Raw genomic sequence first — 26,715 nt, 5'->3', positions numbered from 1 at the left:
GTGGGTGTTGGCCAAACACAAGCATCAGTATCTGATGCAGCAACTGGATCGTGTGTACAACATGTGGATTACATCATCTGTCTGCAAGGTTTGTTTACCCACAACCCCCCTCTCGGTGTCTGTAGACAAAGACCCCACCCAACCCCCCGCCTGTATCACTATGACTCTGCTCTTCTTGTGTTACCTTGAAGGAGATTTCAGTTGTCATGGTGAAACCATGAGTGATGACGGGCTCTTCTTCTGTGGTGCGACCCTTCCAGCAGTCCAGTTCAATGCAGCGGCACCCTGACAGAAGAACCTGTTTGTACATCTCGACAGAGGAGTTCCCTGCAAGCTGGCCGGCTGCAAACACACACACACACCACATCAGGTAATTGTCACAATAATCCCAGGATACCTACAGAAGCATGTCCTCCCAAGTTTCAAGAGCTCATTAACCACATTAGTTGTTAGCATGCAGTGAAAACAATACAATTGTCGTTATCTGAAGCAGGCAAATCTCATCACCCTGTCACCATTAGCAAAGCAATTATCTCTTCACATTAGCAGCATGCTTTCCTGCAACGTGGTGGGAACTGTGTCAAAGCGAGAAGCAGATCTGTATTCTCACTTCATTCATTTTTTCCCTCTTTTTCTTTCCTTTACTCATTTTTTTCTCTCAGTCTTTCTTGCTTCTCTTTTGATAACGAAACCCATCAGGGAAATCATCATCAGGGAAACTTTATTTACTAAATGAATTCATGTGTTGTGCACTGCATAAAACATTGCTTTGAATTACCATGGATCAATACGTTGGAAATACATGAACATGAATGAATAAGTTGCACAAGGCGCTGTCAGTCTAATTATCCTGTGTGTTAAGCAGACTTGTAAAGTTGAATGGACAGAAATGCATCCTGCACTGCAGCACCTCTCTGCTGCCTGTAATAATGTCCCAAAGTGTCACTTTAAAAATACATAAAGAATAAACAGAGCTCGTTCGTGAGGAGAGCATCAAGGACCTGTTGTTTTTCTCATTTCTTCATTTTGCAGGCTATGAGGCTGGCCTATTACAGAAATTCCATTTTTTCCATCGCTGGAGAAATTTGATCCACTTGAAAGATTCGATGCTCTCCAGTTCCCCCCAGAATAGATTTGAATAGATGAATTCTAATAACCATTGAAAAGAAAATGGCCTCTGTATTGTGCCTGCCATGCTTGTGCACTGCCAGGAGCCAGTTACTGTGACTACCAGTCTAAAGAAATATTTAACTCATGAATATCAATGAATTGAGTCTCATGGCACGACTTGATTGGATAACCTCTTGAGAGGTAATGCAGGAAAGGGGGGCTTGTATGCACCAGGGTGTTTGATTGACTGACCTGTGAAGTATAAAGCTGTGTGTATTCACCTGTGCAACCATAATTATGTTTCTAAATGAACGAGTGATCCGTCCATGTGCAGAGGAATAAAGGATGCGCCTGTGCAATCAGTGACGAGTAAAATCGAGCTGAGTGGTAGCTTGTGAGTGCAAAGAGACAGACAGAATTCAAATGTCTTCGTGTATGAGGGTACCTGTGAGGTATGTGTTGTGTGAGGAGTTGATGAAGTAGTGGGAGAGGGGGAGGGTCATGTCTTCACTCTGGTCCAGCTTCTCAGGAGGGATGATGCTGTTCTCCTCCCCGCTCAGATACCTGGCAAAGCCTTCCACCGAGATCTGACCTGCGCAAACACAAGAGTTCAAAGGGTCATTTGCTGGTCATTTTATATCAACGGGCTGTATAATGAATGAAATGTACATTTGTAATTCCTTTATCCTCGACACAAACAAACAACACAAAGCAAAAGAGAAAAATATTCATTTTCATAGATGGAGGGGGATGCAGTTAAAGGCTCTCAACCTGAGGAATGAACCAGTGTGTGTGTGTGTGTGTGTGTGTGTGTGTGTGTGTGTGGCACACACACACACACACACACACACACACACACACACACACACACACACACACACACACACACACACACACACACACACACACACATACTTCATTTATTGACAATCCTCTATCTCTTTCTCACTCATCCTGTTTTTGCTTAATTTATTAATTCTTTTTTTTTTTTTGCTAAATCAATCAGATTTTGTTTGTTGCTGTCAAACTTGCAATCTGTTCTCCTCTCTGCTGCTGTCTTTTGAGGCAACTGTTGCGGCCCTCATTGCAGCTCAGTACTTGTTATAATCCCAGGATACTTTTTAGTGTTTTAAAGTGTCACCTCTTCCACTCCCCCCTCCTGGTTAGACACATCTGTCTTTTGATTGTGAGAATTTCCCTAACTTTATTAAAGACAAAGTACTTGACATCAGATCTAGCATTATTCCACTTGTACATAGTATATCCATCTCCCCTAACAACACTGCAATTTTAAATCCCCTCAACTCCAAACAACAAACAACAGTCAGAGGTCCTCCACGCAGACTTTCAACTTCTCATCTCTGCCTTAAAAGACACTGGAAAATCCACATGCAAAATCAAAATGATGTCCACTGCCACCATACAGTAAATACAATGTATAAGATATAACACAATGAGGTCTATTTTCACATTTCCTTCCCCGTTGTGCACATAAATGCACAAATAAGTACTTGTTCACCCAGAAGGAAGTCTCTCCTTGAAATGCACAATTTAGTCTTGTTTGTGAGGAACTAGTATAGTCTGCTGTTTTCTAGCCTTCTTTAAACATTTCCATCTTCAGTGGGAATGAATAAATGAATAAATGGGCTTGTTCCTGAGTGCCACTGACAGTGTGGAGAAGTTGTAAAGTACTGACACACAGTCTAACACATTCTTGATTTTGATCTTTTCATGTGCTTTTGACAACACCAAACATATTTCCAGCCTTTTCCTTAAACCTACATGAGTCAAATCATAGTGTATAGAATATGGTGTTGAATGACTACGTGACACAAAATATTTTTTCCCTCTTGAGCAACATTGTGTGTGCAATATGTAACATGGGCACAAAGGTACACAGTCTTTACTCAAGCAGAAGAACAGACACTTCTGTAAAAAAGACTGGTAAAAGCAGAAATACTGATTCAACTTCCTTCCTTGAGTAAAAGTGAAAAAATGCAGTCACTAAAGTGTTGCTCAAAATATAAAAGGAAAAAAATCACCCTCTCAAGGACATTTCTACTAGCAGCTTCTGTGCAAAGCTAAATGAACCTCACCTTTTCCCCGCAGTCGAGTCTCCCTCTTTTCTTGGTTTTGTCTTGTTACATCTTATTTTTTGTTTTCATCTTGTTACGTCTGTTTTGACAACAGGCGATGGCTCATGCTCTATTGCAACAGCATAGACTGTACTATACTGACTTCAAGGTATTTACTGACTAATGTGTACAGTGCTGTGGAAATGAATTTCCCCTTGGTGACAATAAAGTCTAAGTGTGTGATAAGTACTGATGAATAAACAAAGGACTTGTCTTCTCTATGTGTTATTGTCTCATTCATTTAGGATGAAAATCTGTCTTGATGTTGGGAAGGCCATCATGCAAAATAAAAATAACTAATGACTCCTCTCAAATGCAATAAAACAAAATAAACCTGCTTTGAAAATGTGTGCAGCATAAAATACTGATATTTATGTTAAAATGTAGGGTGTCAAAGTAAAAAGTTGTAGTAAAGTACACACTAAAAACTAGAAATACTCGAAATTGAGTATTTGTATTTCATTTCTTCCCAACTGTGCATGGGTAGCAGCCTTATTCAAGTACAGTATGTTTGTTTGTACACTGTACTGTTGACACCTACTGCAGCTATATTCAGATATGCAGTGTGAAGACAAAAATATTCACAATCACTAATTAACATTGAGATTATATTAGTAGTTAAATTTAGCGTGAATCCTTATTCTCTGGTTGTTCAAAGCCTTTGTAGTTAATCCTTAAAGCTTGTGCCTCAGTTTCTTACATTTTCTTTGGAGGTATACTGTCAGTTATTAGCCTTCATTAGAAATATTAAATGTGTGGATAAATGCATGAAAATCTCCTCCTTTCACGTGAAATTTACAGGACAAACATAGTTTTCTACATTTCAGTGTCCACTAGCTTCCTCTAGCATTTCTACTGTCCACAATAAGTCACACACGGATGTGCAAAAGGGAACCTGCCCTTATTTCCCTTGTTTTGATTGTTTGTCAAGGTCACTCATATTAAGCTTTGCCTTTTCACTGTCATTACTGAGCTCATGTGTTCGCTGAGTGTGCTCCAGAAAGTGAATAATGCTGAATAAATAAGAAAGAAGCAGCAGAAGAAAAGCTCACATCTCCAGTCATCCAGACACAAGATTAAAAATTTCCATACACATTACCATACACATCACACACCACACCTGCATGGGTTCAATTTTGTACAACGTATAACAAGCGCTCAAGGCGAAACCATAACATTTGCAACCTCCTCTACCCACACACACACACTCTGTCTTGACGTTATGCTAAATATGCTAAATGATGCAAGCTCGACGGTTGCAGTAGGTCCCTCCGGCCACTTTATGCTAATTAATGCGGTGCCGCCCTCTGCAGAGTTGCTGGACTAATTAAGGCTGGCTGCTGTCTGTGACATGTGAGCTCAGTCGCACTCAGCGTCTTACTCCCTGCTGACTGCCAGGACCTCCATTTGCCAGGCTGAGGCCTAACCTCTGCGCCGCTCACACTCACACAGACACAGAGACACAGACTTTCTCCAGATCCCAAGACATTTGTAGGTCAAACAGGCGAAAATGGTGTTAACATGGTTGGGATTAGAGGTGTACTTGAGTGAAAACCTACAGGTGCTACTCTAAAGGTGATTCCTGAAGGGTGAAGCAAGATCTGGAAGAAAGGGCGTATGAAAGGCTACATTCAAGTTAGATTCAAACAAACAAACAAACAAACAAACAAACAAACAAAAACACTTTATTTGAAGAGGTGTGTATAAGGCTGTCATTACACTGTCATGACCATGTCATAACACTTGAGATGAACATGTCTTTAGGAATGTTTATGACTGTCATTAAATGTAATTTGGTCGATTATGTAATTTTTAATGCAAAGTAGGAATTGTTTGAGACGTTGTTATGACAACTTGACATTAATCAAGCAAATAATTTCTTTAAGACAATTTGATATTAACCAAGAAAACATCACCTGTCAATGTCTTTGTCATGACTACCTGACAATACCAAACTAAGAAACTGTTTAGCTTTATGTTTTAACATGACATTAAACTGTCACATGTGGTTGCTTTTGACACTGGCTGTCATGAATATTTTCTTTGACCTCAAGAGTAGTGGCACATTTTGGACTTGTCATAAAAATGTCATGAAGTTTTATAACACTGTCAAAAGCTTTTTAACGGTGTCATGTATAATTTCCTTTGGCGCAGTGACATGGCATCTTCATGACAAGTCCAAAATGTACCACTGTACTTGAGCTTGAGGAAAATATAAATGACACACTTACAACAGTTTAATGTAAAGCTAAACAGTTTCTTTAAGTTTGATAATGTCAAGTTGTCATAACGAAGACAACTCAAATGATGTCAACTTTACATTAAAAATGACACAATTGATGGAATGACATTTGACTAACCACTCAAGACTCATTCATGTTCATGACAGGTGTCATAACACGGTTATATTTAGGCACACCCCTTTGGATAAAGCGCTGCCAAAAAAACTTTAAATTTTGGCCGCAACAAGGATTCTGTTGAGCTGAGAGGAAACCGCTGTCTAAATGTATTCTAAATTTAATGATAACCTGTGAGACTAGAGTTGACAGAAACTGACGAAATCTGACAAAGAGCTTCCTCTCTACAATCATAGATGATGATGAATACGCGATGATATTCCACCATCTACTCTGATGTAAGAGATTTTAAGTGTCTTGTTTCATTTAGCATTGTAGTCATCTGCATTCAAACAATGTTCAGATCGTTTGGGCGAGCTCAGACTGAAGTAGTCAAAGACAATGATCAAGCACAGAAGAGATGAACGAAAAGGTGTTATATTCACAAACTCTGAGCTGGTAGCAGGGAAAGAAAGCGTGCAGCAAAGAGGGTGAGCAGAAAAGAAAATGAAAGTAACTGTTTTCCCATTCTCTTACTAAATTATACAACCTATTTTGAGGCAGTCCTGAGGCACCCTATCCACCGTCTCCAATTAAGGCGTATGCATTTATGCAGCCTTACTCTGTGTACATGCATCCACATGATGCTCTTTCAGTGCAATCTAAAAGCACATGCTTGTTATGCACAAAACCACCCATGTGCATTTCTTTTTGCATTTAAGAGTGTCCTTGAGAGAGTAAAAAGTGTGTGTTTGTGTGTGTGTGTGTGTGTGTGTGTGCGTGCGTGCCTGCGTGCATGCGTGTGTGTGTGTCTGAAGGTAGCATGTGGAGCTCTGGACCCCTCTGCAGAGCAGATGGCAGCACTTCCTCCGGCTAGATAAATACTTCACATGGGGAAATCTGTCACTGGGACAGAGAAGGGCACGCTTCCAGAGAGCCTGGGACAGGCTGAAACCACAACATCACAGTACGAACACATCACTGTGATCAGAGTCAAACACAGGGTGGTCAAACCTGACATGTGAATACGGTTTAAAAATGATTTGATCGCATTTGGGCACCCCTTATTTATTTTGTCATGTAAATGAAAAAAAAGTAAAGTAGGTACTTTACTCTGGAGAGTTTATTTAAGCGGCACTCGAGCTCTGCTTGAGTCAGCTTAGGTCAATTTAGTTTCAGTGTGATCAGTAATAAAATGTGCAAATGTGATTGGCATAATAATGATATACTGAACAGGTTTTTAGATAAACAGCCTCCTCTGGCAGCAAAGATTTGCATTTTTTAATTCTAAAACAGAAACTCAATTTAATAATAGCCTCCAGAATATTAGTTTGTTCTCTAAATATTTCTTAATATATTCAACCATGTACTAAACTTCAGATCGGCAGCATAGCAACAAAAGTTTTTGGTGAAGAGCTGTATGCAGGTATATAATCTAATGATGCACTACTATGACATTTGAGCAGTGCTCACTCTTGCTGCTTAATCACTTGGCATACAGTGAAATTGTTTAACTCAGATGTAGTACAGATTGGTAAGCTGAAGACATGTTGTCATATAATTAATAAGATGCTCTTGTTTAAATGTTTCTGCACACAGATCTAATCTTTAACACAAGGTCATGGATAAGAGCAAAATTTACGGCGCGAGTGGTCCTTACTACAACCGATTATTGCAGTTTGTGGTGCTTAGCCATGATGGAGGAAATAAACTGACACTGGGTAAATACAAAATATAAACTAATCAAATATACAATATTTTCTGCATTCTGTATTGTGTTTTCAAATTGGTTTAGTATAACATGAGGGAGAAGAAAGAAAGCCAACCCGGTGATTTGCTTGAGAATAAACAGAACGTGGTATAAAGTAAGTCACCCATTTTGGCTCCCTTGTACAACATGCTTTCCAGTAGAGATAAAATATGAATTGGCACATTCCCGACCTTGATGCCTGATATCTGAAGTGGGATGTTCTCCAGTTTTGGCAGCTCTCTGTCCACTGACACTTCAGACAACATGAAAGCACAACATGTCCAGGAGTGTTGGATCCCCTACTCTCATCCATCTTGGCTGTTCATGAATTATTCTGTGCCACTCCCGATGCTCTAATACCACACCTAAAAACTGCTTGTTTATTTGCATTTACACATCCAGTTTTGTGATGTATATGATGGTTAATAAGGTAGGTAGAGTAGGTGGACGATGCTGCAGCCTGCAGTATTATACAGTACAGATGCACATGCAAGTGGGCAAAAAACAAGCATATGTATTGTCCAAGTTGCATTAGGCAAATTAGGACACATTCATTTGACAACACATACACAGAATAGAGAAACAAATACAACTGCAACTGCAACTGCAAATACAGCAAATTCAGAAACACTATGAGTTGCCAAACTACTGCTGGCTGACTGGCAACTGCTTCGGGCCAAGAAATAGTCTTGCACATAAACCCCCATGAAACATCCAACTGTTTTTTTCACACTTACACATGACATACAACATGTTAATCAGTGAGCTTCAGAGCTGGTTTTTATTACCTTTGAACACAGCCAAGCTACCTGTGCCATCCCTTTTTCTGTATCTACGTTAAACTAACTGACTAAACAAACAGATATGAGAGAGGTATCAAACTTCTTCTCCAGAAAGTGAATAAGCATATTTACACCAGGGCTGTGGCAGCAACCACATTAGCTTAATACCTTGGTCATGTGATGTTTACTGTGGGGTTGAGTTCATTAGTGTTATCACCGCAAATTTTATTTTTAAGGGTCAATCTCTGTTGAAATTATTGCATGAATGTATAAAAACACCTAAGGATCAGTGCTGTCACACACAAGTCAGGAAGACAGCTTCTGATTGGTGACCCAAGGCATTATGGGATTGCCAGTGGGTGGATAACAACTTCAACAACAACTGTAAAATGGATAATACCTACAGAAGAAATACACTGTGTTGGATTTATTATAGTGGATTTATTTTACCACATCTTCAAAGAGGATGCTGCAGTGCAGTGCTGGATTACAAAGTTTCTTAAAGGGATGCAGTTGGAGTCCATGTTGTAAAGGTGTAACGCTGGCGTTAGCATTAGGTTAATATTAGTCTTTCCTGCTCAGTTTACTTGAGGGTAAACTTCCTTCAATTTTCCAGCAGCAAGAACAGACTTTTCTTGGTCTTGCGAACACACTGTAACCTGTACTGTACATGTACAGCTTTCTGCTCCGCTATGGGCATCACCGTCAGTCTGCTGCTCACTTTCACTCACACCACACACACATTATGCACTGCCCTATTCCTTAAAGGATCTTTGCTACTTTTATGACAATGTGCTTTAATAATGTCCAATAAAATGTAATTATTAAGCCAGACATGGTAAACCACCATCCCACAGGACTATGTTGCTTTGTCACCATGGTAAGAAAAAATCTAAACCGTTACAGCCCTAACACACACACACACACACACACACACACACACACACACACACACACACACACACACACACACACACACACACACACACACCATGTTGCTATGTTCCTTTTCGTAACTCATGAATCAGTTGTCAAGGCTGTGTATATGTGTGTGAACATATGAACACACAGGCTCATGTGCATATGTGGTCAGCTGATTGCAGTTATTTGTGCTTGTTTCTAAGTAAGAGACAAAAGAAAGATTTGTGAATTATAGTAAGAACTAGAGTAAAGAGCAGTAGCATGCTATCACAAATGTCAGTAAAGAAAAGGATGTATAAAACTCCCTAGCAATGTCTTCGCACAAGTTAAGAAAATTGAATGTACACTTATATTCAGCAATACCACATAAGTGTTCTGCTGAACTCCACTTGCCACTTGCTATTTGTTTAAGCTCTCAAAGCGCGCACACACACACACCAGCACCCTTTCCTCACTCTATCTTTTATACACACTCTCTCTACGCTCAAGGATTCTACTCATGTAATCCCATTCTTATAAATAAAATGGCAGGAATATCCTCTGTTAAGCTTGGCAGTGTTTGGAGTGGGTGAAACATTCTGGTGGCGGTGTCTGGCGTGCGTGCATGTGTGTGCGTGCGTGGTATTTAAAGACTTCTAACATTCCGTTCCTTGGCACCCCACTATGTCCCCTCATTTTCTGAGCGTTGCTATGACAACACCCCTGCCAAATTTATTAGTGGTGGGGGCTGGAGAAGGGTTGGAAGAGGTTGGGTATGTCTGGGTCAATTGTGTAAAAGTGTAAAAGTGCTTTCCAAAAAACACAAGTGCACTTTCGGTTACATCAAGTGCATTAATCGTGAAAAATGACTTTATGAGCAACTAATATAAGAATAAAAAGTGCTGTTGACTGTGCCTTGTATGTTTTTACGTGCACATAAAAGCATAATAGTGTGTCTGTGTTTGTACTGACAGACATTTGAGCCACTGACCTTTCTGTGCTAGCGAAGCATTAGGTTCATATTTGTCCACCAGCAGCTGGACCTGTTCTGGTTTGAGCGGAGGGTAGAGTATCTCGTTCAGACGAGGGTCTCGCTGTTTACTGTTAATAAACTCTGTCATCTGCTCCACCGTGAGGTATGGACGACTCTTAGCACCCCTGAGAAGAGAGGAGAGGATAAGGTGTGTAGTGAGAATAAAAAAAAGGGAAATGAGGAGAAAAACATGGGGGGGGGTTACGAAGCGAGAGCACAAGAACAGAATTCAAACATTGAGATATGAGAAAATGAAAAAATAAAACAAGGAGAAGATGATCGAGGGGAGGAGCGGTAATTAAAGCCCCGGCAAAAAGATGTGGAGAGGGAGAGAAACAGAAGCGCAAAGGAGCAGAGGATTAAATGTTGTGTTGAGTAAATTATGAGATTTGATTAAAACGCCTTTCATATCTAAGCCTGTTCCACTAAATTATCATCTCCATATCCTCCTGGCTCTCATGCCATCTCACTTAACTATGATTAAAATCTATGACTTGGAGTGGCCTCGGTCACACTGGCGTGCTGCCTCGGCTGGTGTGAATCCTACTGGGCTAAAGGGCAGCTCTGCTTCTGCAGCACGAGGGGCCACACAGCCAGACTCGAGGAGTCAGAACCAGGGCCGTTACAGCACACTTTACTGTACTAATTAACTGCTTACGATGACTCTAATGGGTAAAAACAGGTGTCTTAAACCTACAAAGCCATATTGCCCCATCAAGGATGGCAGCCAATATCTAGCTGCCCATCTCAACAGAGCAACAGATGGCTGTGAAAAAATTATGTCAAATGAATAAGATGAATTTTTTACAACACGTTTCATCCCAACTCTGTGTTCTTTGGAAGTTGGAAGTATTATTGCTTCCTGACAGGCAAACATGACTGAGGGACATGAACATGGAACAGGGATCTTACACGTCAGAGAAGATGTGGTCCAGCTCAGATCGGGGGCAGATGTTGCTCAGGAACATGTTGTATACCTCTGGAGTGAAATCTTCCTGAGGGATGGAGTCATTCTGCAGCAGACAACAAAAACATAGTCACATACACGGCATATGCACACATACACACATCTGCACTGTGTTATTTATGTTTGGATGCTCTCTTTTGCTGTGTTACATTATTCTGCAGATTGATGATTTTTGCAGCATGTGATGCATGACTTATTTTCATGTGAACGGACAATAAAGTGTTAGCTTATTTCATCTTATCTTACATATAAATTATTGGGCAGCAGGTGGCTCAGTGGGTAGAGACACTGAGAAGAACTAAAAATCTATAGTAAAAGCAATATTATTTTCTGGTCTTGTCAGTATTGCCACCCAAATTCTGGTGATTTTACTGTAAAAAAAAAAAGTGCACAATTCTATATTCATTGCAGTGCATGGGTGCTGGAAATAGGCAAGTAAGAAGTTGAAGAAGAAATTTGGGGATTTTTACTTCTTTGGAGGCTTGTATACAAGATCACCCTGCTATCTTTGTTATATATCTAAGAAACTTGACTCAAAGCACTTTACAATCTGTACAGTATATGGCAGGGTGGCCGATGTAAATCATCATTCTGAGACCCCTCAGCTGACTGAGAGACACATACAAACAACTGTGGACACCATGGACACGTAGTAGTGAGTGAGACCAAGGCAGCTGCATGGAGGAAGAAGAGATGCCTTTCCCGGTCAGACTTTGAGGGAACATTATTTTCTAGCTTCTGCTTAGAAGTAGGTAATTAACACCTCATACTCACTTAGTATGATTTAATTCATGGCTTTTGTTTGATATCTAGTGCCAAAAAAAAATCCTATTGACATTTCCAATGTGTCGTTAGCATAGTTAACATAGATAAATTTCATTTAACTTGTTTACTATATTAGGTGAACGTTGCTCTAACCCTGAACGTCCCGCCAAACCTCACTGAAAAAATGTGCCAATCCAATAAAGTTTTGCTTGATAGTCTTCAGGGGAATAGTCCAATATTCATACTGAACAACCCAATCCAATTTGACTGACAGATTATGAGTTGAGAACAGCCACCAGCATGCAGCATGCTCTGTCCTGGGTCAACTGATTCAAAGTTCACACGTAGAGCAGGCCTGGAACAGCAGAAAATTCTCAATACAAGAAAATTAGCTGTGCTATTGTGTCTATGAGCAGGACATGTCTTTCATGCTACTTGATGTTCTATAGATGACCCCAACCTCTCCCTCTGGAAGCGATTACTACGCATTCATTTCAAATGCACATAATTAACAAAATATGACTGCCTGCAATTTGCACCTAGACTTAAACAAAAAAGCTGTGGCCACAGGGGCTCCTTATAGAGCTATCAGAGGCAAACAGGTCTGATAAAGACACAGTGCACCGAGCAGCAGGCAATAGCATTGTGCCAGCAAGAAACAGAGCAGAACCAAACGCCCTCAGAAAGGAGCGAGAGAAAAGAAGATGAGGAGGGATGCACCGAGGGAGGGGGGTGCAGGTCAAGCCCAGCCGAAACTCAATGACTCACTCTGAAGACCTTGGTGCGAGCTACGTTGTGAATGCACTTTTGCCTGTGAGAGTGTGTATTTGAGGGATTAACAGCACTATCGTTTAGCTGTAATTACTTGCACGTTGGAACAACAGCAAATCCCAGAAGACCTTCACACTGCAACACGTTTTTACCTCCTGCTCTCCCTCCCTGTGCTAATTATGTATAGTTTGCTCTGTGTGTGTTTGTATTTCTGTGTGTGTATTCAGAAGACATTCATTACAGCTATGATGTATCTGCCCTACTGTATGTGCATATGCTTCAGCATGTGTTCAGAAGTGCATTAAACAGCATTTTCCCACTTCCAAACATGCAAATTGCTTTCTACTCCTGGAACACAGAGGTTGTTTTGCTGTGTTGGGGGGAGTGTTTACACCTCAGTGCATGAGGGGGCAGCTTCTCCCTGCTGATATCTGAGAGAGGTAAAGATAAAACAGCTTTTGTCATCTCTATTGCTCCCACAGGGTCTATTTGTTTCATTACAACCAATGCTAAATCAGTTCTGAGTGGGAAGTCATGCAGACATCCAGAAAATAAGACTCCAAACAAATAAGCAAAGCAGCAATCAGCTGCTGTTTTTGGGAGAATAAAGAATGAGCTGAACAGTGAGAGGATAGACTGATGGATGGATAAAGGAGATGAAAGAGCTCAGAGACTAAGATAAGAGGCAAGAGAAGGAGGAACACAGACAGGAGCAGGTTCAGAGACAGTAACACTGAAAAAAAAGGAGGGAGCTTCAGTATTTTTCATGTCTCACTCTGCCAGAAGGGAGGTTACAGTTTTCCAGAGCTGTCTCCACTCGCTTCCTGTCTGCTGAGAACATCCTGAAGATACTGTGGGGAACACAAAAACACAACTGTATGAGTAATCACAGAAATTGCCACACACAGACAGAGGAGTTTACCCTCTGACTCTCCATGTCAGACTGATGGATTCATCACAGCTTTTTAATTAATACTCTCCTGTGAGAAAGTTCTGTTGTCGCAGCAGTAACGGTAAAAAGGATAAACAGAAAAGATAGAGGAGAGACTAGAGTATGGAACCCCAAACTGCATGGGCCAAAGAAAATGCCTAGATGAAAACGTAATACATGCACAGTAACAAAAAATGCATATAAAGCATAGAGACAATGTGAGGTAGACATTGTGACAATGTGAGGTGAAGTACACGTTATATCTAATATCACACCCCTGCAATAAATTATAGATTCATGAAGGTAATGTTCGTTTTTGTTGAAACTGTTTCAAAGAGCTGTTGATTCAACTTTCTGTGCACTTGAAAGGCTGTTGAATTATATTTCATTATACAGAGAAGCATATCTTCTATTCTGTCCTCAGTGAAGCGCATATTGATAGATAAATTACTGCAGATCTACAAAGGTGGAAAAGTACAGTTGTTAAGTACAGTGATTAACTTTTCTTATTCAAATACGTGGTACATATAATACATAAAACACTTAAATGAACGCTGCTGTTCACACAGTCTAAACTCCAGATGGGAACACCAAATGCACATAATATAATGTGATAATGTTTGCAATTCTTTATAAAGATGAAATAAGCACAAACATGTTTACAAAGATGAGCACATTAGATTGTATTGTTGTCATTTTTTCTTATCATTATCATTACCATATTCATTACTATTATAATGGCCATTACCATCATCATTATCATTATCATATCACAGTTTCTTACACTACTTGTTACTCCACACATCCTGTCTCACCAGTGGCAAAAACTAGGCTTTTGTCTTGTGTAAGTAAACAAAAGACAAGCAGACGAAATGTTTCCATATGTTTCCAAATTCTTCTATGAAAACCATGCATCTCCAAAGCAGCATATTTTCATGCACTGAGATAAACAGCCTAGTTTTCATATTTTTGTCTAACCCTTTCTAGATGATGGCATATCAGGGGCATTGCAGGTGAAAAAAAATGGAGCTGGGGTTAATATTTTGCTAATATTCTGAGAGAGAAGTTAGTGTTTCCAATATGAAAGGCATAAATTCCATAAATCTGTGAGAAAAAAAAATCAGAAATTCTCGAGAGAAAAAAAAAGAACTTTGAAAAAGTCACGTTGCAAGATTTTGATTCATCCTTAGTAGTTCCTGAAGAAAATTTTCTTTGATCATGACAGAGAGTCAGACATCTGTGTTATGTACACTCATCTCATCTACTAAACGATTTAATGGCAGGTGGACCTGGAAACATGTGGGTCCAGAGTTTGGAGGGTATACTGTACAAATGTGTGTATTTAGAATGTCACTGTGTATTATTTTCATATTATAATATTGGCAACCTTTTCAGAGTTTGTGTAGGAGTGTTTTTTCCCATTATTTATTTAGCATTTTTGTGTATTTAATCAGTGTTGTTCTGTTATCCATTTTTGTTTATTCCATACTTCCATTCACCTTGGTTATTTGTCACAATGGTGCCTCATATTGTGAAAAATTTAAGTATATATGAAAAAGGTATAAGTTATGACTTAGTCATAGGGAATTTCTGAGTTGTTTTTTTCTCAGACAATTATTTATAATTTTTTTACTGTAAATGTATTATTTTAATCTCAGAAAATATCTGAGTTATTTTAATTACCCCAGCTGAATTTTTTTTCAACTCATGGCCTTAATATCAGTCGTATTTTTCAGATATTCAAATGTGTTTTTGAATTTATTTTAGCTGTAGCGAAGTTTTTCCTGACAATATGCTGTCCTGGCTCATCACTCATTTGAAGGTAGATAGACACAGTGTGCCTGTGTGTGGCTGAGCTACTGTGCTGTGTTTTATTCTAGCGTATATAGCCAATAAATGAGATTTACTGCCATAAACCCCGGTGTCGTTACACCTACCACTGGCTGTTTAGCTCTGTTTCTGTTGGCCATAGCCTGTTTTAATTACATGCGGAGGTATGCCTGCGCACATCCATGAGAATATACTGTATGCTCAGTGGGAGAGCAGAGTCAAGCTGACATTAGTCAAGCTGACATGTCCTCCCAGCTAGGAGGTTAATTCCCTAAACGGCAAGGAGTGTCTCTCTGCCTCTCTGTGTTGACACCCACTGTTTTCCTCTGCGGCTCTGAGGGAGGTTATCGCAGAAGTTCACTGTTGCCTGCCTGAAAGCTCAACTTGACTAATGGCGATGGAGTCGGATTCTCAGTGAGCTGATGACAAATTCCCATATAAGTAAAACTGAAACTGAAGATCACAAAAATCAAATAAAAACAATTCTCACACATCTCAGACTGGCACATTCGGAGCCGGAGTTAGTGACAGATAGAAATGGGGCTCGCTCACACACACATATGCACTATGGTTTCTTTACAGACAGAGGGATGGACAGTGGTAGAATTAATGGTGCACATTTTACCACAGAGCTAAAGATTTGTTGAAAAAATAAAAGACAGTGCTTTCTTGACAGAAAGGAGGGGTAACATATTCTAATAAATGCACACATATACACAACGGATGTGTGTATACTGAAGCATTTACATGGTAATGAGGGAGGGCAGAGGAAGCTCTGCATTGATCAAAAGAGTGGCGAGGTGGCAGAGGAGTGAGGGATGAGTCAGAGAGACTTACTTCTTGACGGGAATTCGCCCCTCAGGGTTAAGCTGCAGCTTCAGCCGAGTGTATCTGTAACGGACAGAGCACACACACCTTACTCAACATGTAATCACAGCAGTTAGTCTGTGTGAGTAATGGACTCACTCACATTTAATTTATGTGTCTGTGTTTGTCTGACTGACATACATGTTGATAACCATTTGGCATGTCAGTCTGTGAGCGAATGTGCAAATTCGTATGACAGCACACGCCTCATGGTGGTGAAACACGCATTTGTGTCGCTATAATGTAACACCCAGCAGCTGATTGCGCGTGCAGAGTTCTCTGCGCACACCACAAACATTTGGCTGTGTTTACATGACAGGTTTGAGTTCTGGCTAATCCCTGGAAGTCTTGCATTGGCAGCTTAGACCCATGCAGCAGCAGCAGCAGCAGCAGCAGCAGCAGCAGCAGCAGCAGCCTGCTGGGCTATAAATAGCTTAGCTGCAACAGGAGCCATCATTACAGGCTGGGTTTTAAGTGGCTGCTGGCTAATAATTAATATCCATTACAGTGTCCACTTCATAGGGCAGATCGGCTGCCACAGGCAAAGTCACCGATGACTGTAATGGTTAACAGGGAGCCAGACTGGGCTTTGTCTGAGTTGTTTTTTTTTTTTTTTCTCTAAAAAAGAAGGAACTGTGAAGTGAATGGGAAACCTTGAGTGTTGACAGAGAAAGAGCGAGTTGACAACAGATGATGTCACTAAAGCCACATAAGGGTGATTTTTGAAAAAAAAGAGAGAGAAGGATGAAAGGCTCAGGAGTAGGGAAAGAAGGAGGGGACAGCTAGTTGTTCCTTGTTGCCCTTATCTGCCTTACAACTGCCTGTATTATTTATCAAGATGAGGAAGGGAAAACAGATTACTTGCATGTGTCTCCTTTTGTGTTTTGCTCACTACTTTCTCTTTCCCTGCCTGTCTCTACTCTCCCTTTCTAGTTAATAATAATCAGTGAAAAGCCATACTTTAAAAAGTGGGTATTTAAAAGTGAAAATCGTGACTAAAGAGAAACCAGGCACAACACCTCCAAGGATCTGAGGGAGTGGGGAAGGACATAGGGCGCTAAAAGATCTGCTAAAAAACTTGGAGCATGTCAACACCTTTTCAAAGTCAAATTCAAGCAATTTTCAAGCATTTTCAAGGTGTATTTTCAAGCTTTTCTAGCACCTTACAGCTGTAGGAAATTAAATATTTATACACACTTTATATATATATATATGCTCAAAATAATTAGGTGTTTTGTGATACAATTCTACAGAAGGTGACTAACTGAAGGAAAACAACAAAGTTTCATGTGTCAAAATGTGTCACCTGTCTGTAAGTGGACTTGGCAACCTGTATAACCTGGCTGTTCCATCAGAGGGCACGTATCAAAAAAAGACTGACAGATCACAAGAAGTAAGTAAACATCAGATTAAACATTAAAATTCAGGTGTTTTCATAAATTTCAAGCACCCACAGGAACCCTGAACTAGGGGCTAGACCTCTCAGGGCTTGGTAAGTAATCAATAATATCTTAAAATTTTTAATATTTTTAAAAGCAACGGGTAATCAGCATAAGGAAGCCAGGATCGGTGAGATGTGATCAAGTGTCTTATGAGTCAAAATCCTGCATGAGGTGGAGATGGGAGAGCTGATGCTAGAAGAGTTTCCCTTTAACCTACATATACTTATTTTTGCACATCCTGTTACTTTTTTGGCATGGAATGAAATGCACAACATTAAACAACAATGCAAGAACGGGTAAATTTCCAACTTTCTAACATGGTCACAGGTCATCCCATTGTGTCATTCTAACCCTAATCGCTGATTCACAAAGCAACACAATGCAGAGAGTTGCCTCAGCCTTGTTGCATTGATCTGAACATCTTGTAGCAAGCAGCCATTTGAAGACATGCTGGTTTCTGTTTGGTTTTCTGTTGCTGGGAACACTGCCCCTCTATGTTGTCCCCTCCCCCAAAAAATGTATCACAGCCTTAAGAGCTAACGATGAGCATTAACCACACGCAGAAGATCATCAGCAGGGGTGAAGCTTCTTCATGCTGTAGTAGTGGTATGACAAAGAATCGCCTTATTTGTAAGCAAGTGATGCACAACGACTGCTGCTGTGAGGAACCAGCGTGACTGCGTAACGTGCTCTCCTCTATTCTGTTCAACTCTGTGTGTACAATGTGGTCGATGGCCACTTTTATTGTCTCATAAGTCAATTAGCCTCCTCAGGGGTGCGAGCAAATGGCTTCTGTTCACTGATAAACATCAGACAGCTGGGAGTTGTCACCAAGCAGAGCCCAGCATATTCTCTCAAAACAATCTGGCAGATTCATATTTAGCTTCACTCTGCGTGAGCTCCACTCAGTCACTCGGCGCACACATAAATCAGCTGTGAACAATAGATCAGTGTGTGGCTCCATTCAGATCAATAGAAACGTGGTGCTGTGAGCCGTTAGACACAGTTATTACACAGGATCAGAGATGCTGTGAGGGCAACTGATGATAAGAACTGTCTTACTGGACGAAAAGCCTGATGCACTGATGAGGGCTAGAGGTGATTTATATAATAGGCTGGAACAAAAGGGTGACTCTCCTTTAACATTTTGACACCACTGCGACCTCAGGTCAACAACCCCCAACCTATTTAAAGGGATAGTTCAGATTATTTAAGGCCAGGTTGTAAGAAGCCAGTGTATTACCTGCAGTGGATGGCGTTCAACACGCTTCCTGTTTGCAGAAGCAGAGCGGAGTAGCCGTACTGGAGCTAAGCAACGAACTGCTCTGGACAGGCCAACAACCAAATGTGTTTTAGCCTCTTAAAAAAACGTCCACCTAAAAAAATCAACATCAGGAGAAAGCCAGATATTGTTCTCTCCAAACCAACTGTACTGGCATTTTACTTCGTAGACCACAGAATTGCTGGTCTACTGCTGCCTTGATCTTTTAGTTCATTTGTATTATTATGTGACTTTTGGTGTGTGTGATTCATCAAAGTCACACAACAACACAAACCATCTAACAGCAACTAAGAGCAGTATTCTAAGGATTCAAGTTAATCTATCTAATCTAGCTAATCTCTTCATACCACATACAAAAGTGTCAACTTTGACTGTTTTTGAACACAAAGCATCATCAATGTAAAAACAGTCTTCCTCCCCTCATCACGCCTGTCTTGTGTGCTCGAAGAGTGTTCTGTCCGTCAGCTTAAGTCTCATTTTATCAGTTTCATTTTCTTGACCCCATGTTATCCAGGAGCTGCCTTAAGTTCCATCTTTAGCATGGCTCTTGTCTCCACTGTCCTCCTGGGGTGGTCCACAGTGGTGCATGTAGCTGATCTGGCTGCATATTCATAAGATACTGACAACATTGTTTATCAACTAAGTGTCCACTGGTCATTAACCCAAACCTTTCTTTTACAATGCCTATAAGTGTATTTCTGTCAAAGGTGATACGTGTTTCTGCATAAAATAAAAAAAATAGAACAGATTAAAGAAGAAAAGTAGCAAAGTTTGAAGGAGCTGCTGGCTGTTGCATCTACATGCGCAGCCATGGCCACAGCAACGTTTTTTATTTGGCTAATTTAATGTGGTTTCCCATCAGAAAACGGTGTCTGATGACAAAGTTAAGCAGCAAAAATATTCTAAATATAACGTACACTTAAAGTCACTGTATGTAACTAAAATACATTTTACTGCTGACTCTGTCTACAGCAGTTCATTACTTAGCTTCCGTGCAGGTGCCCTTCCCTGTTTCTTCAAACTGGGGGCATGTCAACTGCTGTCTACTGTAGTTAATACACTGACTATCAATAAATATCTCATAAAGCTCCACTTCAAATAATATGAATTACCCCTTTAAGGATCTACTGACACAGGTCTGTCATTATGTCATCAATGTGACATAAATGTAGGCTAAACCAACATATGAATGTCATATGAACGCACACACACGTACGTCCTGTCACATATGCACTCTTGGACTGAGAAGCAGATAAGGCAACTGGGATGCACAGAGTTGGGTTCATGAACTAATATGTATATCCAGCTGTTCTATTTTTCCTCCTCCATCCTTCCTAATGTTTTTTTCACTCCCTACTCTCTACATCGATGTGAGGTGAACTGACCTTTATAAGCTCAGACCCTCAGGCTGCCATGTGGAGCTGTGAAAAGCAACTGTTTGTGTGTGTGTGTGTGTGTGTGAGTAGAGAACAACCCATATTCACCTTGGTGTGCACATAAAGGTGTCTGTGTGTGTTTAATGCATACTCTATGTGCATGTTGCAAATATATTTTTGCATGCATTTGTAAGTAAACCTTTATTTTGTATAGGTGGAGACCTGGAGCAGTTGTCTGGCATTAAAGTCACATTTCTCTTGAACAGAGATGCCTCATTTGCTTTTTCCTGCTGTTTCTGTTTATGTAAAATACAGTACACACCTAATGTGACACTTGTGATGACTGACATTTTGTGTTTCCAGCAGACCTGATTTTCATATTTATCTTGGGATTTGTGGATTTACATTTCTGTGCGACTGTGTGTATGTGTATGTGTATATGTGTGTGTCTGTGTGGTGTGCATGTGCGTGTTGGTGACATACGCTTTCTCAAGGCAGGCCTCTCTGGACATATTCTGCACCAAGAGGTTAGACGCCAGGTTGAATAGCTCTTCTGCCCATTCCTGCAATGAATAAAACACACAAACACACAGAGTCAGCTGCAAACATAGTGTAATTTTACATTAATAACTGCTCAGGCTTGAAACGTACCGGTAGTTTTCTGTTACTCCTTTCTCACTGCAGATTAAGCAAAGCTATAACTAATTGTCTGAGGCGGCAAAAGTACACACATTATGTATAGGTACAAAAACAAGACTTTTACTCAAATAAAAGTGAAAAAGTACAGGCTCTGAAATGTACTCTAAGTATAAAAATAAAATCCCTCTGAAAGACATTTCTACAAGCTGTTTCTGTGCAAAGCTAACTGAACCTCACCTTCCCTCCACTGTCTGTTTCACCTTGTTACGTCTTTTATAATGTTCTTCTCTTACATCTTGTTACGTAATTTTAGTCGTCACATCAGATTTGTCTTGTTCAGTCTTGTTACGTTGTTTTTGTCTTGTTGTCTATGTCCTGTTATATCTTACTCATTTAGTTACACCGTTTTTATCTTGCTATGTTATTTCCCTCTTGCTATGTCATTTTCATCTGGTTGTGTTGCTTTTATTCTTGTGGTATCGTTCTTGTTTTGTTATGTCAGTACAGATATATGTGTTAAAATGTAGGAAGCAAAAGTAAAAAGTTGTCTGAAAAACAAATTCTCAAGTAAAGTACAGATACCTGAAAAACCTACTTCAGTGCAGGAACAAATTATTTGTACTTAGCTACATATTACAATTTTCCTTCACATATGCTTGTTAGTCTGTCCATTGTGCTGCTCCACATAACGTTCAGGAATTACCAACAGGTCAGAGACTTACAGTGGACCATTAGTTATTTACTTGTTTTCTTATTGACAATATATCAGTATTTGACTGCCCTAACTCTTACAGTAAGAACTGTGGCCTCTAATCTGAAGTACAAATCAAACCTGCCTTTCCACATCCAACGGGTATGCTGATAATGTCTGTTTGAATTCAAAACACTGTTGCTAGTTAAGATTACTTTGATGTGAAATCTCACCCCTGACCCTACACACCATATAGTTAACCCAGCACAGAAATGGTGCCTTCATCAAAAACCTCCTAACTGACAGAGAATAAATGGAAACTATTTATCACCACCTAGAAGATAAAAGGAGTTGAGACACTGATCACGTTATTGTTATGTGGCCCCAGAGACGTAAATGGAGTGCCTCAATTAAAACACTGAAATGATCAAAGCAGGAGGAATGAGGTTTTCACCCAGTAGCAATTCACTTGCGATATATATTGTATTTAACGGCTGCTTTTTGTATATTTAACCACATTTTTCTTGTGCAGAATATGTACCTTGGCTGTCTCCTCCTGGAAGGCCATGAAGTTGAGATACGTGATGTTGACCATGTCAAGGCCGCTCACCACTGTCAGCATTCTGTTCTCCATCTTCCCCGCCAGGGTGCTGACATCCAGTAGCTCCCGCAGCTTGGCTTCCTGAACATACACACAGACAAGAGAAAGAGAAAAAAGTGTGTCATCACCGAGATCAAATTGAGCAAACGAATGAAAGTTATCAAGTGAAGCTGGAAGATGCATTTTCCTATGAAAATCTATCCCGGTGATGCCATGCCAGCTGCATTCACAGTGTAAACATCCCACCTCTACAGCTAGAGCTCAGTGAAACCAGCAACCCAAACAAAACTTCCATCCATGGAAAGGCAAATGACATAAAACAGGCCATGGAAGAAACAAGGTATGCTTTTTTTTGAGGAAGTGGGAGACAGTACTGCTCTGTGTCATGGTTTGATGTTGCTTCACAAGATAAATCGCCCTCCGAATGCACTGAACTGAAACAAGACCTGCCAGCATTTTGCTGCTTCCACCTCGTCTGACGGCTGATTTGTGTGCTTAATGAGAGGTCAGCTGTCTGAGGCACAGCGAGGTGAGATGCTACAACCCCTGTAGCTCCAAGTGTGACTTGCAAGTTCTATATTAGAGGCTTTAAAAGCAGCAAACAAGGTGGGTTAAACAGCAATATGAGAGGAAACTAAACAATCTAAAGGGGCAGTGAACTGATATTAAAAGGATGAGTCTGGTGAACTCAGTGGTAGAATATGTAGGATTTTCATTGTTTCTAAGCACAGAGGAATAACAATATTTTCACCAATTTACTGTGCCATCAGACATTCTTTTCCTACAGCAGTGTTTCCCCTTGCTTTTTTGCTTTGGGAGGGGTGGGGTGCCTGGAATGAGGTCCGTCGTTGGGGTCCTTGCAGGACCCTCTCGTCAAAGGACCCCATTACCATGATTACAGAGCATTTGGACCTGAATAAACAGTTAACATTGATTTGTGTTCAGATTTTTTTTTATTTTAGCAATGGAACACTGTTTTTGTTCAATTATTCAGTCATTTATTTATTTATGCATCTGTCCATCCATCCATCAGGCGCAGCGTTATGGGTGGGCCTAACGGGCCTGGGCCCACCCACTTACACAACTGGCCCACCTTAAATGACTTGGAGAACATATATTTTCTTAACTTTTATTTTTAATTATTAAAATCAGCATTTTAAAACACCTCGCCTCGCCACGTACGGCTCGTTTAAAAAATGCAGATATTTTTGCTTGGCGGGGCGAACAGTTGGGGAACCTCCGGTTGTCCATTTACAATTTTTGTTTGTTTGTTGTTGTTTTTTACCGTGATGGTCAGCAACTCTCTCTCCTCCCCTCGAGGGGGGAGACCCACCCGTCACAGAGGAGAGGAGAAATGCATTGTAATGAATGTAATGAAACTATAGCAACGCATTCGAATCTGAAATTGCACAAATTAGAATTAGCTTTTTAATTGATAAAAAGAACACCTGTTATAGGCCCTTTTGATTAAAATAAAAATTAAATAATGGAATTTTTTTTAAAAAATCTCCAACCTGAATTTCTGTGTGGGGGTCCTGTTGGGGGGGGCGCCCTCCCAAATACACTATAGGGGAAACACTTTACAGGAAACCGATGTTATATAAACCAAATATCATCCTTTCTCGCTCAACCAGACTCCATGGGTGGAATCAGTAATCAGCCTTGACCTGTTAGTTTGTTAGTTTGTGCAATTGTGTGACTTCTGTTTTAAAAGGATAGTTCAGATTCTCAAGGCCACACAATAATACAAACAATCCAAAAGCAACCCCTGTGTTCTGTGAGGTAAAATTGCTGATTTTACCCATTGAGTTTGATTGGTTTTGAGAGAGCAATATTTTTCTCCAGTTTCCCATTAAAAAAGGTTGCCTAATGGCAAGGTTAGGTGGTGAAATATTCTTATTATGGTATACACTGATATTGTGTTTTTTTAGGTGGACCTTTGAATGTCGGTGCCCTTCACTGCTTCTCTAAACTGGGGGTGTGCCAACCAGCATCTACTGTAGTTAACAATAAGTGCCTCATACAACCCGAAGTTAAATAATCTCACCGACCCCTTTAATGCAAATCCTGTTTTCCTGCTTGTTTCCAGTTTAAAAAAATCATCCTCCTATCTCACATGTCCAGCTTAACTGTGAAAGATGACTAAGCAGCCGATACACAGCAGTACCTTGTGAGCACGCATAACATCACAGGACAAAATGTTTCATTAAAGAACATCAGTGGATTCACTTAGCTGATGAGATCCCAAGAGGATACTGTTCAGAGGGGTTTTTGATAAATGCTTTCACAAATACTGAAAATTCATGAGAAGAAATTATCTCCACCTTGAGCTATGCAATTTTCAGATTTAATTCCCTGCAACAGTCATCATCTGACAAATTCAGCAAGTTAAATTAGTCTGCTGTAAGAAGTCTGTTGTCTGTTGTAACAAAACATTGGATGCTGGCAACAGTTCAGTTCACACGAGGAAAAACTCAGAAGGAATTTGTATTCAGCAGACGTAATTGTCAGAGAAGAACCAAACCAAACTAATTTTAACAAATATACATTTAAGCAGATCATCTTTGGTGCAAATCATATAAAAAAACAAACTACAATGCCTCTGAGGTGCAAGACAAGAATAACAATGCTCTTTTTCTCTCCTTTGCTGCCCAGTATGCAAGCGGCATACAAAATGGTTGCTCCAGCTTAATTAACACAACAAAAAAACCCTGTAAAGGATTTTGCAGTGAAAGCAAATGAGCTCCCACTAATTTAACCAATCAAACAAAGAGCATTGTGTCCTGTGTCACGCTGATAAATGTCCTCTACACGTCCCTCACACCCCCCAATCAAATTGTGCAGCTTAGTGGCGCCTGTTATTATCACGCTGAACTTTTCTGAGGCAGTACATTTTCCCTATTGAAGAATCTCTCCACTCTGACAGCCTGTCTGTCTGTGTGCCTCTCATACAAGCATTTTCTCTTTTATGTGGCTGCATGGAGAGCTACTTTCTTGAAAAAATATAATTTCCAGAGGAGAAAAAGGAGATATACCTAATTAGAGATGGGACTGATCTGATCTAATATCATAGTATTAGGGCCAATATTGACGTAAGGCAGTCATTGAATTTCGGACTTGTGATACCAAACAGCTCTCCAATCTAAATTCCACAGCGCCATGTTTGTTCTGTCTTCTATTTGTAAACAACACTATGCTAAGCAGTGCAAATTGACAGCTGAATAGTGCTATCCATTTCTACTATATACGATTGTAATACAAGGGAAATGCATTGTAATTTATTGCGTTATGATACAGCTGGGTTGAAGAAATGTACTAGCCATGTCACTGAACAGCCAATGACAATTACCAACATAAACCACCATGTTCTGAACAAACACATTACAAACACATTTAGTTAATTTGTATTTTGGAACATAATATAGCAAACTTAAACTCTCAGCAATGCAGGGCCATTCACAGCTGCACATGTGAATGTATGTACATGTCACAGGCCAGAATCCTAAAGCACCCTACATTACAAAAATTACACAAGCTTTCCAATCTGAAGTTCAATTTCAGCCTCATGTAATCTTATTACTAGCACTACTACTACTACTAGGAGTGCTGGTATCAGTATAGTATCAGTATCTTCAGATATCCAAATTCAGACACTGGAATTGGATTGGAACTGAAAAAAAGTGGATCAAAACATCTCCAGAACTAACTGGGCATACTGAAATATTACAGGTTTCCAGTGGTCTGTGATTTGCAGATGACCCTCACTCAGCAGGTTAGAGTTATACGATCCTGGGCTTGCTTAACCACCAATCAATTGAACACAAAGTGCTGATTTGAATGGAAATCCATCACTGTCCACTTACGTATTCTGAATGCCACCGGCACCATCTATCAAAGCATAAAAAGCCACTTTCAATTTGCTAAAACACACTATGCCCAAGTACCCTTTGAGAGATGCTCTGGCAGACTACAGCGCCGAAGATGAAAGGTTTCTGAGAACAGACGGGATGACAGTAAGATGCATATTTCATATATTACAGCAATGTCAATACAACTTGATGCTGTTTTGATGCTACTTGTAGCCATTAGCTGAACATACAGCTCATCTCCTTGTAAGCAGTCGGCACAGACAGGGCTGAACTGGGAGGGTGCTGCAGGCACTCACAACACATCAGCTGAAAAGCAGTTATGTTGGAAAAGTCTGAGAGAAACGAGCTGATGTCAGGGAGGTGGACCCTGCTAGACAGAGAGGAGGGGGAATAAATGAAGAGAAAGAGAAGGAAAGCTAAGAAAAGAGGATGGAAGAGGAGCTGGCTCAGCCATGTGAGTGAAACGTAATTTGTGCCGGTGCATTGTGGGAGCCATTGGAGGCATGCCTGAGGTCCCAGTTACCACAAGGATGGAAATTTAGAGCCAAACAACTCATGGGAGGGGGCTGGCTGGGATTTGGGTTGATGGTGCAGTTGAAGCAAGAGGTGTTACACAACATCCTTCACTGAGAGAGCTT

At 40.3% G+C, this 26,715-nt stretch overlaps 1 protein-coding gene across 2 annotated transcripts in view; it reads right to left on the bottom strand.

Moving 5' to 3' along the window:
• The window catches only part of plcb1l (phospholipase C beta 1-like), a 147,284-nt gene that overhangs the window by 46,422 nt on the left and 74,147 nt on the right, over positions 1-26,715 (bottom strand). For both annotated transcript variants that reach the window (XR_014771911.1, XM_084737231.1), the window contains exons 4-11: positions 22,149-22,289; positions 20,761-20,840; positions 16,148-16,201; positions 13,325-13,400; positions 10,959-11,059; positions 10,005-10,171; positions 1,556-1,702; positions 185-342 (exon numbers count right to left, since the gene is read on the bottom strand). Coding sequence is in view for 1 of the 2 variants with exons in the window: in XM_084737231.1 (XP_084593357.1) it covers positions 185-342; positions 1,556-1,702; positions 10,005-10,171; positions 10,959-11,059; positions 13,325-13,400; positions 16,148-16,201; positions 20,761-20,840; positions 22,149-22,289 (924 nt within the window). In the remaining variant the exon portion in view is untranslated. The remainder of the gene's footprint in view (positions 1-184; positions 343-1,555; positions 1,703-10,004; positions 10,172-10,958; positions 11,060-13,324; positions 13,401-16,147; positions 16,202-20,760; positions 20,841-22,148; positions 22,290-26,715) is intronic.

This window comes from Lutjanus erythropterus, chromosome 15, assembly GCF_056507025.1.
Source record: "Lutjanus erythropterus isolate fLutEry1 chromosome 15, fLutEry1.hap2, whole genome shotgun sequence".
NCBI classification, from domain to species: domain Eukaryota; kingdom Metazoa; phylum Chordata; class Actinopteri; order Lutjaniformes; family Lutjanidae; genus Lutjanus; species Lutjanus erythropterus.
This window is presented reverse-complemented; position numbering and strand designations above follow the sequence as displayed.